Source organism: Ursus americanus, chromosome 12 (assembly GCF_024610735.1).
Source record: "Ursus americanus isolate L20-20 chromosome 12, mUrsAme1.1.p, whole genome shotgun sequence".
Classification (NCBI taxonomy): Eukaryota; Metazoa; Chordata; class Mammalia; order Carnivora; family Ursidae; genus Ursus; species Ursus americanus.
In genome coordinates, this window is record NC_142138.1 from 63,092,617 (window position 1) to 63,108,777 (window position 16,161).

General features: G+C 46.1%; 1 protein-coding gene across 1 annotated transcript in view; it reads right to left on the reverse strand.

The window, feature by feature from the left end:
* CASQ2 (calsequestrin 2) overlaps positions 1 to 14,577 on the reverse strand; it is a 61,421-nt gene extending 46,844 nt beyond the window's left edge. Inside the window, exon 1 of the mRNA XM_045801434.2 lies at positions 14,132 to 14,577. Within this exon, the coding sequence (XP_045657390.1) occupies positions 14,132 to 14,365 (234 nt within the window). The 5' untranslated portion in view covers positions 14,366 to 14,577. The remainder of the gene's footprint in view (positions 1 to 14,131) is intronic.
* Positions 14,578 to 16,161: the final 1,584 nt, after the last annotated feature.

Sequence of the window (16,161 nt, forward strand, 5' to 3'; positions counted from 1 at the left end):
AGGAAACTGAGTGTTGGGGGGGGGCGGTACCCTCTGCAGGGTCAAGAATCTGCACAAAATCGAGGACTGAGGAGCCTGGAAAAAAAATGTCACAGATCTTTGCTCCAAGTGAATGTCCCTCGGGCCGGTCATTAAAAATACCCTGGCTGCAATCCTGCTCTTTCCATGTAAGCCAAGAAGTGCACTGTTTTCACCCACTGTCCCTGATACCATCTGGCGACATGTCAAGCAATTCAACAACTGCGTGTCCTCCCTTGAAACTGGAGAGCTGACGTTTATCCCCGGTAATCTCCTGTCACTTTCTGCCACCCTCAGATGAGGCCCGGGCTATGTTTAGCTGGGCATTGGCACGTGATGGCTCCATGCAGGAGGCAGGCGAGGGAGTGGAACAGCTATTTTATGAGATGGAAGTAAATATTGGGGCTTCTTGAGGCTGGAATGGTTGGCCTCTGCGAGAGCTTTGGGGAAGAGGGAGGCTATTGATTGTTTCTACCGGTGCTCTTAGGCTCTGTCTTTGGTCAATGCCAAGGAAGAGACCCAAGGACCAAAGCTCTGTGTTCTTGCCGCCATGCTGAGAAGAGTATAACAATAATAAAAAATAGCACCCATTGGGTGTTTACTATATGCTAGATACCGCTCCAGTGCCTTACATGGATTATCTTATTGGATCTTCCCAAAACCCACAGAAAGCAGACATTTGTAGATGAGGAAATGGAGGCATAGAGAGGTCAACCAACTTGCCTAAGGCCACACAGCACTTAAGTAGCATAGCTGGGTTCCAACCTGACACTGAGGCTCCAGAGCCCAGGCTCTCATCCATTACAGTCCACTCTACACCTGGGCCTCAGAGAGACCCAGGCCCAAATCCTGGCTCTGCTATTGTGAGACTCCGAGCAGGTCCCAACTTCTCTGATCTCAATTTTCGAATCTAAAAATGAGATCTAGGGCACCTGGGTGGCTCAGCCAGTTAAGCATCTGCCTCCTGCTCAGGTGATGATCCCAGAGTCCTGGGATCGAGCCCCACATGGGGCTCCCTGCTCAGCGGGGAGTCTGCTTCTACCTCTCCCTCTGCTTGTGCTGTCTCTCTCTGTCAGATAGCTAGCTAGCTAGCTAGCTAGCTAGCTAGCTAGATACATAATCTTTAAAAGTGAGATCTAATTCTTATAGAAGTAGCATGGAAGCAAGTGCTTAGGGAATGTTTGTTCCCTCTCAATTTAGATAGATAGATAGATAGATAGATAGATACATAATCTTTAAAAGTGAGATCTAATTCTTATAGAAGTAGCATGGAAGCAAGTGCTTAGGGAACTTTTGTTCCCTCTCAATTCACTTGGGGCAGCCCTGTGACACTAAGCTGGCAGTTTCAGCATTGTCTGGAGGGAAGCCTCTGTATAAACACAGATTCCTGGGCCCAGCTCAGAGTTTTTGATTCAGCAGGTCTGGGATGGGACCCAAGCCCCATCTCTATGACAAGAAGTACATCCCTGGTGATGCTGCTGCTGACCCAGGCCCACACACTGAGAACTGCTGCTTTACAACCGTCTCCAATCACAGTCTTTTATCATGTATCTGATGATGTCCAAACCCGCTGAATGAGAGAGGCCAGGTTTTTTCCTTCTCATATTAAAAGCATTATTGCAATGGAATTTTTTTTTTTAAATGGTTTTGGCTGACACAGGACCAGGCCGTGCCCTTTACCATTTTTCTCAGCAGAATTCTGTGCCCCAGAGGCGGTGACAATGTCATCTGGCAGCCCCAAACCTGACCTCTTCTGGCAGCTCCCTCTTCAGCCCGTCTCAAGAGCCCCACAAAGTAGTCACCACACTCCTGGAGCCAGGGAGAGATCAGCCCTTTTCTAACTAAACCTTCTATAGTTTGGTGCATCTCATCGGAAAAAAAAAAAAAAAAAAAAAAAGAAAGGAAAGGAAAGGAAAGGAAAAAGAGAAGAAGGGGCACCTGGGTGGCTCAGTTGGTTGTGTTTGCCTGCAGCTCAGGTCATGATCCCAGGGTCCTGGGATCAAACACCACGTCGTGCTCCCTGATTGGTGGGAAACCTTCTTTTTCCTCTCCTTCTGCCCCTCACCCTCTCCCCCTCCCCCGCCCTGCTCATGCTCTCTTTCTCTCTCTCTCTGTCAAATAAATAAATAAAATCTTTAAAAAAAAGAAAAGAAAAAAGGCAGAGGGGAGCTTCAGCTGATGGAGAGGCTGTAAAACAATGACGAGACCAGGAGCTCTTTGACTTGTCGCTCCACGGTGTGCTGTGAAAAGCGGAGGAGAAGCCTGTCACTGCTTGGCTGAACTTTATGAAATGTGTGACCTGTACTTACTTTGGTAGCATCCGCTAATGACAACGAACCACGGATAGCCAGTGCGTGGGGCAAGCTGGGGCTCGAGACATGCTTTCACACACACAGGGATCTCAACAACAGCCCTTTGCCACACACGACACATGGGCCACTCACTTTACACATCACCTCTTTTCTCTTCGTAAGACTCTGTGCTGAAGGTACTGTGTTACAAAGGAAGCCCGGAGGAGCCGAGTGACCCGCCTGTGGTCACACGCTACCGCAAGGACCCCAACCAGGTGGGTCTAACTCCAAAGCCTGTGCTTCTTTGCCAGGCGGTATTGAGGGCTGCGTTCATGCATTGCGTTCGCTTTTTCTTTTGAGTCTGGGGGACGCTCTTGTTTCCTTCATAAACAAATTGGGGGTGTGCAGTCAGATTCGTTTGGTGTCCTGTGCCAAGTTGGCCGTGTGTGTTGGTGTGAAGTAGAGGCAGGTGAGCGTGTGAGGGAGTACCTGTTGGCTTGCCTGGTCTGCCTCCCTGCCCAGCACACAGCAGATGGCGAGGAGAGGCCTGCCTGGCGCCGGCGGCAGGCAGCAGGCGGGCACTCCTGGAACAGGCTCTGCGGGCACTCAGAAGCAGCTTTGGCCTGCCCGGCCCAGCACACTGCAAGATGGCGCGCTGGCCACCTTCCTGCATGGCTGTCCAAACAGAAACAGCTTATCTGGATCGAATCACATCCAGTTGCTAGAAGAGGGAGCCTCCCAGGCTCTGTGGCACAGACTCAGTACTTTGGAGGGCTGGCTTTCTTGCTGGAAGAAGTCATTTTAGATGCTAACGCTGAGCTGTTAATGAGATGAAAATCCTCCAGACCAACCTGGGAAGCTCAAACTACAAGAGACTGGGGTTGCTGTTTTTAAAGAAAAACCATGTGATTCCGAAACATTTTATTTCTGACTTTTTACCTTATAATAGTTTTATAGTGGTGACTTTCATGGTATCTCAGGTCTTCGCTTAAAAATGTATAACATTGGGAGAAGGTCTACCTAAGGGATATAATGGCCAGACACTTTATCTGGAATTGAATACTAGAGTGAGAGAAGAAAGTTCCAATGGCCTACAAACTTCTGAATCAACAGTGTGTTTGCCATCTTGTAAAATCTCTATTAATTTTCTAGGTGGAAGGAGAATTAATCTCCTTCCATCAACTCAAGCCATAATCTCCTAATAGCACTTCTGTCTTTCCACCATCTGCCCCTGGGAAATGCACAGTAAACTCTCATCAAATATTTGGGCGGCACTGGGGCTCTAAGGAGATCTGCAATTTCAGAGTGGGCATGGGTATACATCGTCTGAGAGAGGACTGGCTCTAGGGGAGCATTTGTTCCCAATGCCAAACCAGAATAAGCCTGACCTCATCAGATTTTACAGAGGGCAGCAGGTGCAAGCTTGGAGGATGCCATTTTTGGGCAGTGAACAGTTGGAAGAAATACCTGAATCCTGTGTGTGTTGCTATTCTCTGCCCACGGTTCCCACATCATCCCATCTGCAGATTCACTTGACTCCAGCAACTTCATTTTGCCTTCCTCTCTTGGGGTTTAGAAATGCAATCGTGGGGACATTTGCCAGTGCTAAATAGGTCTGAAGGCAGGGTCAGCCTTACAGAGCCCAGAGGTTTCTGCCCATGCTGGATATATACTTGGGACTGAGTGTCCTGTGATTTAAAAAAACACATCAGTTTTACCCATTTTTCAGTGGGATTAAGCAAGGATAACAAAAACGTCCCTGAATCTGACAGAGTCAACCTAATTTTATACTTTTCCACTCAATGCTTTTATTGAATTAATTTAACTTGAAAAAGAGATCAATGAGAAATATATTTTTAATATAGGTAATAGATTTATAATTACTTGCCTTTCCTTCTCTCTCTTTTCATCCATCCATCCATCCATCCATCCATCCATCCATCCATCCATCCAGTGTTTGCTGGATTTTTATTAAGTCCCAAGTAGGTGTGAAGCATTAGCCCATTTGCTCACACTGGTCATCTCAGTTCAACATAGTCCAACTGTACAATTAAATGTTGCTCAAGTGTGGGTGAAAATCCAGAACACAAACTAAAGACGCTTGTCCCTTTGTAATTTAGCACTGCTTACAAACACGAAGCAATCACTTTCAGCTGTTCCTTGGTGTCATGGAAGGAACATGTCACTTGGAACCAAATAGATATGAGTTCAAATCCTGATTCCTGCTCTGCCGTTTTATAGGTTTGTGACTTTGGGCAATTTCTACTGAACTTTTGGGATCATTTCTTTGCACTCATTGTGAAAAAAATGCTGTAAGAATTAAGTAAAATAACATATATAAAGCACCCATATTGGGTATGGTTTATGGTAAATTGATAATAAGTGCTATCTCCCTTCTCCTCCTTCTCTTCTGTTCGTTTAATATTCACTCAACAAACACCGCTGAGTGCCCAACATAAGTCAGACACTGATGTAGGTGCTGGCATACAGCAATGAAGAGAACATTTTGCCTTTGCCTTTGTGGATTTTACATTCTGTAAGGGTGTCAGGCAACAGGCAACACGTCAGCTGAGTGCTATGGAGAAAGACTGAGTAGGGAAGAGAGGTTAAAAGGAGTGCTTGGACAGAGAAAGACAATTATCATATTGTTTCTCTCATTTATGGAACATAAGAACTAGGAAGATCGGTAGGAGAAGAAAGGGATAAAGAAAGGGGGGTAATCAGAAGGGGGAATGAAGCATGAGAGACTATGGACTCTGAAAAACAAACTGAGGGCTTCGGAGGGGAGGGGGGTGGGGGAATGGGATAGGCTGGTGATGGGCAGTAAGGAGGGCACGTATTGCATGGTGCACTGGGTGTTTATACACAACTAATGAATCATCAAACTTTACATCAAAAACCAGGGATGTACTGTATGGTGACTAACATAATATAATAAAAATATTATTATGAAAAAAAAGGAGTGCTTGGAGAGTGAGCTATGTAGGTGGTCAGGGGAATAATTTCTTTCATAAGGTGCCATTTAAGCAAAGAACTGAAGGAAGTGAGTTCTTAGCATTAATAAAAGAACATCTCTTTAGCTATAGGGAGCCATGTCATCTGCATTTTGGGTTTTTTTAAGGATTTTTTAAAAGATTTATTTATTTATTTGAGAGAGAGAGAGAGCACATGAGCTGGGGGGAGGGGCAGAGGGAGCTGGAGGAGAGGAAGAGAGAGAATCTTCAAGCAGACTTCCCACTGAGCTCGGAGCCTGACCCAGGGCTTGATCCCAGAACCCTGAGATCATGACCTGAGCCGAAATCAAGAATCAGCTGCTAAACTGACTGAGCCACCCAGGCGCTGCTCATCTGCATCTTGTAAGGAAGCAGGTGTGAATGTGTGATGGATAAATAAAGAAGGAATAGTTCTCTTTGGGTGGTCACAGGGCTGTTTCACATTGTAGAATACTCCCTAGTTTTCTCTAAGCTGCTCCCCCATAGTTTCCTTTCAAACACGTTAACACCTTAGTATCCCATATGCTCCAGGGTTCTCAGATTTGTCATTTCTTTGTGGAAAAGGGCAATGTGACACAGCAACCAGATAAATGTTTTTTTTTTTTCCTTTCTGAAGGTAAATCCTGTATCCTGACCAAAGATTACCCTCTGATTTGGCCTTAGAAAACCCCATAATTCAACTGGAAACTTCTCAAGCAGGGTAAGGCTTCCCATGGGCCCAAGCATGCCCTTTTAAGGAGGTCCAAAATGTTAGTCACTGACTGTGAGAGGGGACAGTGGGAGAATACTGAGAGGCTTGTTTGAGTCCTAGAGCAGACCTGAACCCCGACAGCCCCAGAACCAATTCATGCCAGCGGTTCAAATCAAAGGTACGCTACAGATCCAACACCATTTGAGAGAGTCAACAGACCAAAGATCAAGTAGTTACAACACGATTCTGGTCGTCTGGAAAATTTTTCTAGCCCAAGAGACCACTTCTGTGCTTTGCAGCCTATGATTCACTTGGAGAATCCCATTTAAATGCAACAAGCCCCCAGGTGACACCTTTGCCGCTGTCCTGGGGTCTGCATTTTGGGCATCAAGTCTCAAGTGTCTACAAGCTTGACTGCCCATGAGACTCACCCACGGAGCTTTTAAAAACTGTAGCACCTGGATTCATCCCTTACCCCATCACCAATTAAATCAGTAACTGGGGGGAGGAGACCTAGGCATCAGTATTGTTTTTTTAAAGATTTATTTGAGAGAAAGAGAGAGAGAGAGAGAGAGGAAGAGCGCACATGCGAGTGGCAGGGGGTAGGGGAGCAGAGGAAGTGGGAGAAAGAGAATCTCAAGCAGACCCCCCCACTGAGCACAGAGTCTGATGCAGAGCTCTATCTCATGACCCTGAGAGCGTGACCCTGAGAGCGTGACCCTGAGATCATGACCTGAGCGGAAACCAAGAACTGGACGCTCAACCAACGGAGCCACATAGGCGCCCCCCGGTGCCAGTATTTTTAAAACACTCTTCGGTAATTCCAGTATGCAGACAAGGTTGAGCACTAATGCAAGGGGCCAAGAACATGGGCTGGATTTCAAGCAACAGGTGAAGAGAATTAGCATTTGATAACACTGGGTATACTTCAGGCACTCATTTAGGCATTCTACATAGATTAATCTCCTAAATAGCAATCGCATAACAAAATAACATCTGATTCTTGTACAGCTTCTTATAATTTTATCAGAAATTTTTATTCATCTGCTTTCATTTAAGTCTTTTAACTCACCAAGAGAAAGTACACAATTAGTATTTAATACCTGAGCGAAATGAGGTCCCGATTTGTGACTTGCTCTGGATCAAAAAGCAAGTGTAAGAGAATTTCGGGCACTCCGAGCTCCCATTGTCTGCTTTTCCTGAGCATGGCTCCCTCCTCTGAAGTTGGATACGAGGGCTCTGAAGTTCCATACTCAGAAAGTGCACATGAGTCATGTCAGTGACACTGGGCATACTGTAGGGTCTGAAGAGGTTGTGTCACTCACTCCCAGCCAAAGAGATTTCACTGATATGCAAATTGATTAGGAGACTCAGTTCTGAATAGAGAAGGGAGCTCAGTCTGTTAGGGAGCTTGGTAGACTGGGAGCAGCAGTATCAAGAGACTTCCTTAAATAGCAACAGAACCCGGAGCCCTACATTGACTAGGATTTTAATTCTTGATTCTGCCAAACATGGTGGAACCAGCCTCCCCCACCCCCCACAGGGCCTAATGAGTAGTCTGTGCCAGAATCACCATCAAAAAGTACTGGAAAATAATCTGCTTACCAGCATTGGAAAACTGGTCATAACAACAAGCTGTCTCCCTCTTGGTAGACGGGCCATTTCCAATCATTTTATGTGATGATGCTGCATTCAGCATCTAAGAGGGCCTAGGAGAAAGCCGCCAGGCAGGTTGTATGTGGATGGCAGCAGCTTGTATGTGGTGAGTGGAAGTGGGATCTCCTTCAGCAGGAAGGGGGACGCTGAGGAGCAGCCTCGGACCTCACACCCTAGTTGAGGTCTGTTGAAAAATACCAGGAACACCGGGTTAACCTGGCATGCCACTCCCCGGGTGGCGTGGCTATTCCTGCAAGACCCCAGGCTGCCTGCCCGTGTAAGCGACCTAGCTTACCCTAAACAACCGACGCGGTTGTCACCATGCACGATGAAGAAAGCACGGCATGTTCATCATCTGTCCTTGGACTCGGTCATTCATGCATTCATGCTAACGTGACTCAGAGTCTGCTAAGAGCAATGCATATTTGATGAACTGATCTTTCTGTTCAGGGATTCACATTACTTATCTTCATGTTCTAAACCATTCCGTAACTTGCCTGAGAAGATCCCCCGTGGTTTCTCCTAATCCAATACAATGTGTATTGGTTACAGGTTGGTCTATTTAGTCACTCCCACAAAACACATGTACACAGTTAATAGTATCAACTTTGAACATGAGATGTGATATAGAATGCCCAGAGATCCTAACACTGAGGTGCATGCATGTTTCCTTTCTCCTTTCCTTCTAGAGATGTTGAGGTAGCCATGACATTGTTTCTATATGAGCATGAAGCTCCCTAGGAAAAAGTTTTGGTCCTTTTCCTTTCTTCTTGTTCAGGCTGGAATGCTGTTTTCCTGGAAGTGGAGTGGTGTAGAGGAAAGGAAGTGGGCCTTGGACTTGGGGATAATATCCGTGTGAAGGCAGGTGGGGACAGGAAGAAGTAAACAGTTACCACACCTGGCTTGGATGTTTAGAATGCCATTTCCAGGGAGCTTAGGAACTCCTAATATGGATGCCATATTGCTTATACACAGACCACTCAGACTCCTTCTGCCATCCAGGTACCCTTCCGCCACATTGTCACACCCTTAGATCATTCATCCAGTTGTGTTTTTGACTCACAAGCAGATTTTGGTCCTTGTCCTTATGAATTTGATTCCAATTGCTTTTTCTACCTCCTCTATTCCCAAGTTTGCTTTGAATCAGGTTGCCCTCAGGAGGCTTCCAATCCAGAGGGAGAACTTCAACATATGTCTCCGTGGAGAAAAAAGTTTAGGAGCTAAAAGGAAACCAGAAGCACCCCTCAAAGACAGACTTCACCGTGACTGAGAATGTGGAAGGGGCCTAGTTCATAAATGGCATGGGCGGAGTGGCTGAGTGTATCAGGGACAGACCTGGCAAAGCCTTGGTGATCAGAGGGAGAGCTGTACATGGGGGGCGGGCATCAAGAATCTGTGAGCACGGGCAAGTGCCTTCTGCTCTCTGGGGCTCAGCTGGCTGTGAATAAGCAACACGGCACTGTGTTACCAGTCCTGAGCTCTCTGAGAGTGGCCTGGTGTCCTCAGTCTGTAAAGTGACGGGGTTAGGCTGGGTGGTGTCTAAAATCATGACTGGAAAGGGGGGCATGGGCTGCAAGTTGTCAATATTTGTCGAGTACTTTCCGTGTGCCTGAAGCCACGCTCTTGCCATGCTAACTCATCGTCACACCACCACTGTCTCCACTTTACCAACAAGGAGCCTGAACGAACACAGACAGACTTCTTGGGAACTGGACCCAAGTCTGTTTGATTCGGAAGCCCATGTTTTAGAGCACACCACCTCTCAAACATTCCAACCCAAGAGAGATTGGTGACATTGGAGGACTTTCTCTGGCAACGTTTGTGGGGTACATGATAGCAGCAGTGGCTTGCATTGCAGTTTCAAGGGGGAAGTAGAAGCAAGAAACAAAAGAGCAAGAAGAAATTGAAATCATTGGGCAGATCCTCCTCGTGGGTCTCAGTTCTGTGATGCTAATAGAATTTGGCCACTGTGGTGTAACTCCGCATACTGTCTTGGCTGAGGCTGAAGGAAACAGCATATAAAATTGCAACTCCCTTTGTAATGGCATTGACACCTCAATAGAAAACTGGGGGAAAGGCACAGAAAAATAATTCATGGGAGGAAAAAATGTAAATGGCAGATAATTTTATGGAAAAATTCCATCTAGCTAGAAAAAAAAATCAAAGAATTTCTGTTAAAACTAGACAATGAAAATCTAAACAGACAAAGATTTCTAAAACTCTGAAAATTGTGTCAACATCCTAAAATAGACCAATTATCTTAAAAATATGCTTGGTCGTACAATGGAATATTAGGCCAGCATTAACATTATGTTTGCCAAGAATATAAAACTCTGTAATGACACAAGAATACTCACAATACACTGAAATGAAAAAAGCAGGAAACAAAACTATATATATGGTACAAACCCTTTGAAAAAATGTAATGTTTATATACAGACAGAAAATATGGGACAGAAATCTCTCAGAACGTGAACTGAACTGTGTTTCTTTCTGGGTGGTTATTTCTATTGCCTTCCTTTTTCTTTTCCATGTATTCTGACATTTGTAAGTGAGTATGTGCTATTTTGTGGATGAAATGGCCAACTGGGTATCGGGATTACCAGCTGTATGAGTCCCATCGCTAGAAAGTCACAGCTCTGAAGTAAAGTGTTCAGAACATTCTAGATGGTTCTCAAAGACAACATTTCATCTGACATGTCATTCATTCAGCAAGCCTCTACACAACACCTCTAATGAACTACGTACCCCGCACCACCCCTGGTGCCTTCCAGAGCTAGACTCAGCCAAACTGGACAGCAGTTTGAGCTTGGTGCCTCCTGGTATCATTTTATTTGCCCTTTTTCTGCCTAAGCTTTTCGTGACCTTACATTCTTTCCCTACTCCCCTTCCCCTTATCAAACCTTGTTCTCACTCAGAACTCAAACTTGGTCAGATGCAGGTATAAGTGATTGGTAACATTTTAAAGGACTTGCCCAGAGGGCCTTAACCAAGTATGGAAAAAAAATCCTACCCTAAAGGAATGAGGCCCTCAGGCCAAATTTTAGAAGAAGTTGGTGGGGAAATACTTGAGTGCTGTCAAAATTCTTGCTCTTGCAGTTCCTTCCCCAGCTCTTGCTTATTGCCTGGTAAATTCTACTCACTGTCACGAACCAGTTCTTCCTTGATGCCTTCCACATCTCTCCTGGAGAACGGGGCTCTTGCACCTTGTGCTCTCAGAGAACCTTATAAGTTGCTCTACTATTCCAATGACCCCCTCGCACTGTGGCTTTTTGTATGGTCTTCTTCCATAATGGGCCATAAGCCACCCGAGTGTCTCATTTCCCTGTATCCACAGCATCTACCCCAAGACCTAACCTGCAAGTGACAGATGTAAGTGTGACTGATCAGCATTTCAAGACCCCGAGTCAGGGAGTGAGCTCCTCACCCTGCAGACAGGGCTGTTGCTGAGTCTTTTCATGGTCATCCCGAGAGTGGCAGGCAAAATCCCTTAGAGTGGCAGGAGCTATGGTCAGCTCTTCTGGGTTTTTAACAGAATGGGGTGGCCCTTACATGACAAGATATGAGCTCCTAATCCTTAAAAATCTCTCAGGTGTTTCAACTGGGGGGTGACAGCTCATCTTTGTAGAATGAAATCAGTTTAATGGGCGGGAATCAATATTTTTTTAAGTGAAGAAGAACAAAACAGAAGACAAAAAAATTTGTTAAAAATCCAAGTATTCCCCCAACAATAAGAAGTGTCCCGTGAAATCTGTGTTTCTCTGTGTGGGTATGTATGTGTGTGTGCACTAGGGCACAGTGAGTTACGATTAAGATGTTGGAAGCCACCTTCCGGAACTAGCTGGAGGAAAGAAGCCGACGGTGCCTGCGCTGCCCGCCCATGCCTGAGACCTCACTTCTGGTAGACATTCACTAGGAGTTGCCTCTTCTCTTAGCCCCCAACAGCCACAGCCCTGGAACTGGCAGAGTACTTCCCCTAACGCAGGTTTGGGGACCAAGGAGTTAAGAGGACAAAATAATTGTTTTGATGAGGAAAGAAAGGCTTATATCCTTTTCTTTCTACCCATGGGATTCCTGGAACCATTTCTGTCCTAGACTGAGAAAGAGCTTGCCCCTGACAGGTACCCCAACAAGCCCTCCCTCCCCTCCCCTGTCCTCACTAAGGAAGCCCAGGCTCCTCCCTGGTGGGATATCTACGTGACTAGTGTCCTGGTTTGGGCAGCAACGCACCCTGTTGCTGATATAGCTGGCCTCCCCAGGCTCAGGCCCAGGGGCAAAGCCACTCTATTTAAGGCAGACTCGAAAGGATCTTGAACAGGGTATCTAGCCGCTAACTAAACATCATCTCTCTTGGTTACAGCAGTAGTGCGATGCCAGGGCTAAGGCTGCCTTCACCTGCACTAGTTGAGTGACCCAGGGCCGCTTACCCTTTCTGTGCCTCAGTGTCCCCCTCTGTAAAATGGGGATAGGAACTGCGCCTATGCCATAGAAATACTGCAAGGATTCAACAAGCTAACATATTCAAAGCGCTTAGAACAGTCTCCGTACACAGTAAGCATCCAATAAATAGTATTGTTGTTTATTTCTTACATGTGTATGATGATTGTTTTTTCCGTATTTATACATAAGAAAAGGAGATTCAGAGAAGTTAAGTAACCGGCACTATATCACTTGCCCAGGAAAGGCAAAGCCAGAATATAAATCTAGATCTCCTGACTCCACGTTCTATGTCCTTCTCCCCCTAATGAGGCCCACCTCAGCTTTAGCAGCCTGTGGGACATCACTAATGTCCCAATGGTCTCTGCTGGGAACTCTTAGATCAAAGGTGTCTGAGGGATGGTGAGCCCATGGGAAAGTCCCAGGTCTACTTGGCCCTAGGTCTTTGGGAGAGACACGTTTTTGGGGGAGTATGTATGTATGCATGTGCAAGTGTGTGTGTGTGTGTGTGTGTGTGTGTGTGCACGCACATGTATTTTAATATGCTGGGGAATCAACACTGAGAGGTCATTACTTGTATTGGCATTCTCTTCGAGTTCTAGGCTACTGGACAGTGATGAGGATATAGAGTAGAATCCTTATGCCTTCAATGAACTTTTTCAGAAAAATGTCTCGCAATACCTGAGTCGGGCAGATTGAAACAGAGTTGATGATGTGAGTGAGGATTTCAGGGGCTAAGCAGCAGCTATGTTATATGTCCTGATTTTTTCCAGCCTCTGATGTTGCCATATATAGTACAAAGATCTAAAAACTGTCTCTGCCTTCTCTTTGCTTGCAACCCACAGAGGGAACTAAATTTCCACTTTCAGTCCCCAGGATAAGCCTGAGGAAAAACATGATGGTAGTGGTGATATTTTTTAAATGCTTAGGTTTTTGTCAACCCAATCTCTCTGTAATAACCACGCCACCATACATAAGAGCTCTGAAAATAGGTGTTTGTATAATGATCAGGAGACTTAAGAATCTGAAGCACTTTTTTAATTATCGAAGATATTTTACTGTATCTGAGATGGTTTTCATGGAATTTATTAGACTCTATTTTGGGGGGATTCAAATCTACATGTGTTTGATACATGGTAACTCTGTTAAAGTATTTGATTACGCTGAGCTTTCTGGCGTGCTAGTTAATAGGCTGCTGTAATTCTCAAATAGCCCTGTCCCCAGTTTTGTGCCTGGGCTGCGCATGGGGCTGAGAAGGGATCTTGGTGACTACCAGAATGCCTGGCATTCACAGGTGCTCCTAAAGTGTAAGCAACCTTACACTGTCCAGGAGGCGCTGCAGGAATTGGCCCTGGGGCACTCACCAAGGATTAGAGAATGGGGCCCCTGTGCCAGGCTTACAAACAGGATAAAATAAGAACTGACTTCAGCATCTGCCCTGAACACACACCAAGAACTTTCTGGGGGAAAAAAATTCCCGTTAATGAATGTGCAGCTGCACATCTTCATACATGTACACCGTGCAACGTTGACTGAACCCAGATCACGAGAGGCAAAGATCACTTTGTGATATTCCTCATTGACCCATGGAGAGAAGCAAGGTCAAATGCCTCCTGTCTCTCCAGGATTGTGGGGAAACTTCAGGGAGCAGAGAGGGGGGAGTTTGTACACCGGATGAAACCCACAAATAATCTCTGAATTGCATTTCAGCCAGGCTTTTCAATGATAGCTTTAACATTATCTCAGAAAAATAGTTGCTTGGGACTATTGCCCTTGAAAAGTCAAGAGGACCATCATGTGACAGAGTTTAAATCAGAACTATGCATTGTGCAACATGTCTAATGGTCCCCATTTTAGGAGCCGGGACCCACCCTTTGCTATTCCCACACCCCAGCTTTGCAACAAGAATATCTTCAGATTCAAACCAGACTAAAATGCAGCCGGACGTCAGGACAGAGTCCTGAACGCACCCGTGTTCCCACATCCCCGCCGCTGGCCAGCCGGTGCTCACTGGGACAATGTGGTCAGCAGGCCCCCCTGCTTACCTCGAGCACAATTTCTTTCAGCTGGAACTGTTTCTGCGCGACTTTGTCTGAAGACACGGACTCGTGGTAGTAGAGGCAGAGCACGTTGTATTTCTTCAACACCTGCTTGAAGTTCTTCTCCGTGAGACTGACCACGCGGTCCTTGCCGTCATAGGTGGGGAAGTTGAGCCCCTCTTCTGCCCAGCAGGAGGACAGCAGGTAGACCCCCACGATGAACAGGTGCGTTCTCTTCATCTGGGAAAAGTTTCGTTTTACTTTCCCAGAAAGACTGAGTGCGGGAAAGCGGCCGGAAGACTCTCAGAGGACTGGTTGAGAGAAGTGGGGAGCAGAGAGGCGGATTTGGTCCCTCCCCTCTGTCCCTCCTGGGCCCGAGGACCGACTCCCCACTGCCTGGGCTCCACCTAGCAATACTCGTGGGCTCAGGACATATGCGTGCAGAGACTGAGGGCCAGGCTGGGCGGCCAAGCCCCAGATACCTCGCATAGCTCGGCCCAGCCTCTGTCTCATCAGGAACTCCATTTTTAGGATGCAGTTGTTTCAGGCTAAAAATAAATCATGCAATGAATAAAAAAGTTAGATATGACTCTGTTGAGGGATTCGCTGATACAGTCTGTCAGAGTGGTGGAAAGGGAGGAGGCAGGAGGAGAAGAGGAGAACGAGTGCACAAGAAATAAGGAGGCCAGCAAGGTCAAGGAAGAGAAAGAAACTCAAAAAGGAGGGAGAGAAGATGAGACGGGAAAGAGATGGGACAGTAGTGGGACAAGCCAAAGAAGATGTTTGCACACACACAGGGCCACCCAGACCTCAGATTCATTCAAGTACTACAGGGAGAGAATTCAACCTGTCCCCTCCTGGCAAGCTGCTTGTCCCCTACCTATTCACTGCTCACACAGAAGCCAAGTGCAGCCCCAAGGTGAGCTTCACGTTCTGCACCTGCCTTTCCCTACCTCCCATCTTCTCTTCTTGGGAACTGGGCCCTGGCTGGCCGCCGTGTCATGAATGCTCACATGGCTCTGCCAGGCACTAGGCGAGGGATATAGGGGCACCCTTCCTGCCAGCCCACCCAGGGCCACAGTTCCTCTTGATTTTGGCTTAGGTTGTGATCTCGGGGGTCGTGGGATTGAGCCCCACGTCCTCCATGCTCAGTGGTGAATCTGCTTGAGATTCTCTCTCTCTCTCCCTCTGCCCCTCCCCTTGCTCATGCACTCTGTCTAAAATAAATAAATACAATCTTAAAATAAATTTTAAAATATTTTAAATAAAAGTTCAACAGTCTTCCTCAGAAACCCTCTTAGATTTTTTGCTACCACCTCTGTCATATTTTTTTTTTTACCTTAACCCCGAATATATCATTTTTGCCCCTTTCCTCTTCATCAAATACAGACTGGTACACAGAACTAGAATTTGGACAGAGAGTTCCAGTCCCCATCTGCCTTTTAATGGCTGAATGCACTTTGGAGGGGGTCACTCACTCTCTCTGGTTTTCAGTTCTCCCCTTGTCAAACGGGAGAAATTATGACTATATTGTAAGGTTTGGGACATAGAGATGGAAAAGCATTATAGGAAGCAGGTGCCCAAACATGGTAGTTATCGTACTTCCTTCATTCTTGCTGGAGATGGTGGAATATGGGTTATTATAATACTTGTCAATTTCTGATAATACGGTTTGTGAATCCTTTCTTGTCCATTTTCTCCTTGAATCCAGCAGGCAATTGGGGAAGAAGTGATTAGTGCTTATTTCACAGGTGAGCTAACTGAGATTCAGAGAGATCAGCAACTTATCTGAGATTGCCTTCCTAACTGCCAACATGAGGATTCAGGAGTCTGGTGCTCCTGGGTGCTTTAACTCTGACTCAGGGCTATTCTCTGCAAATACCCCTTTTCTTAAGTGGTTCCTCAACCATCTCTTGTGGTCAAACAACAGTTCAGTCATGTCTTTTCACTCTGTAGAGTGGTTTATGGCTCTTATAATTTGGACCAAATTTTGTCTTCCTTTGGTTGGAAATCAGCTTTGGAAAGAGCGAGGACTT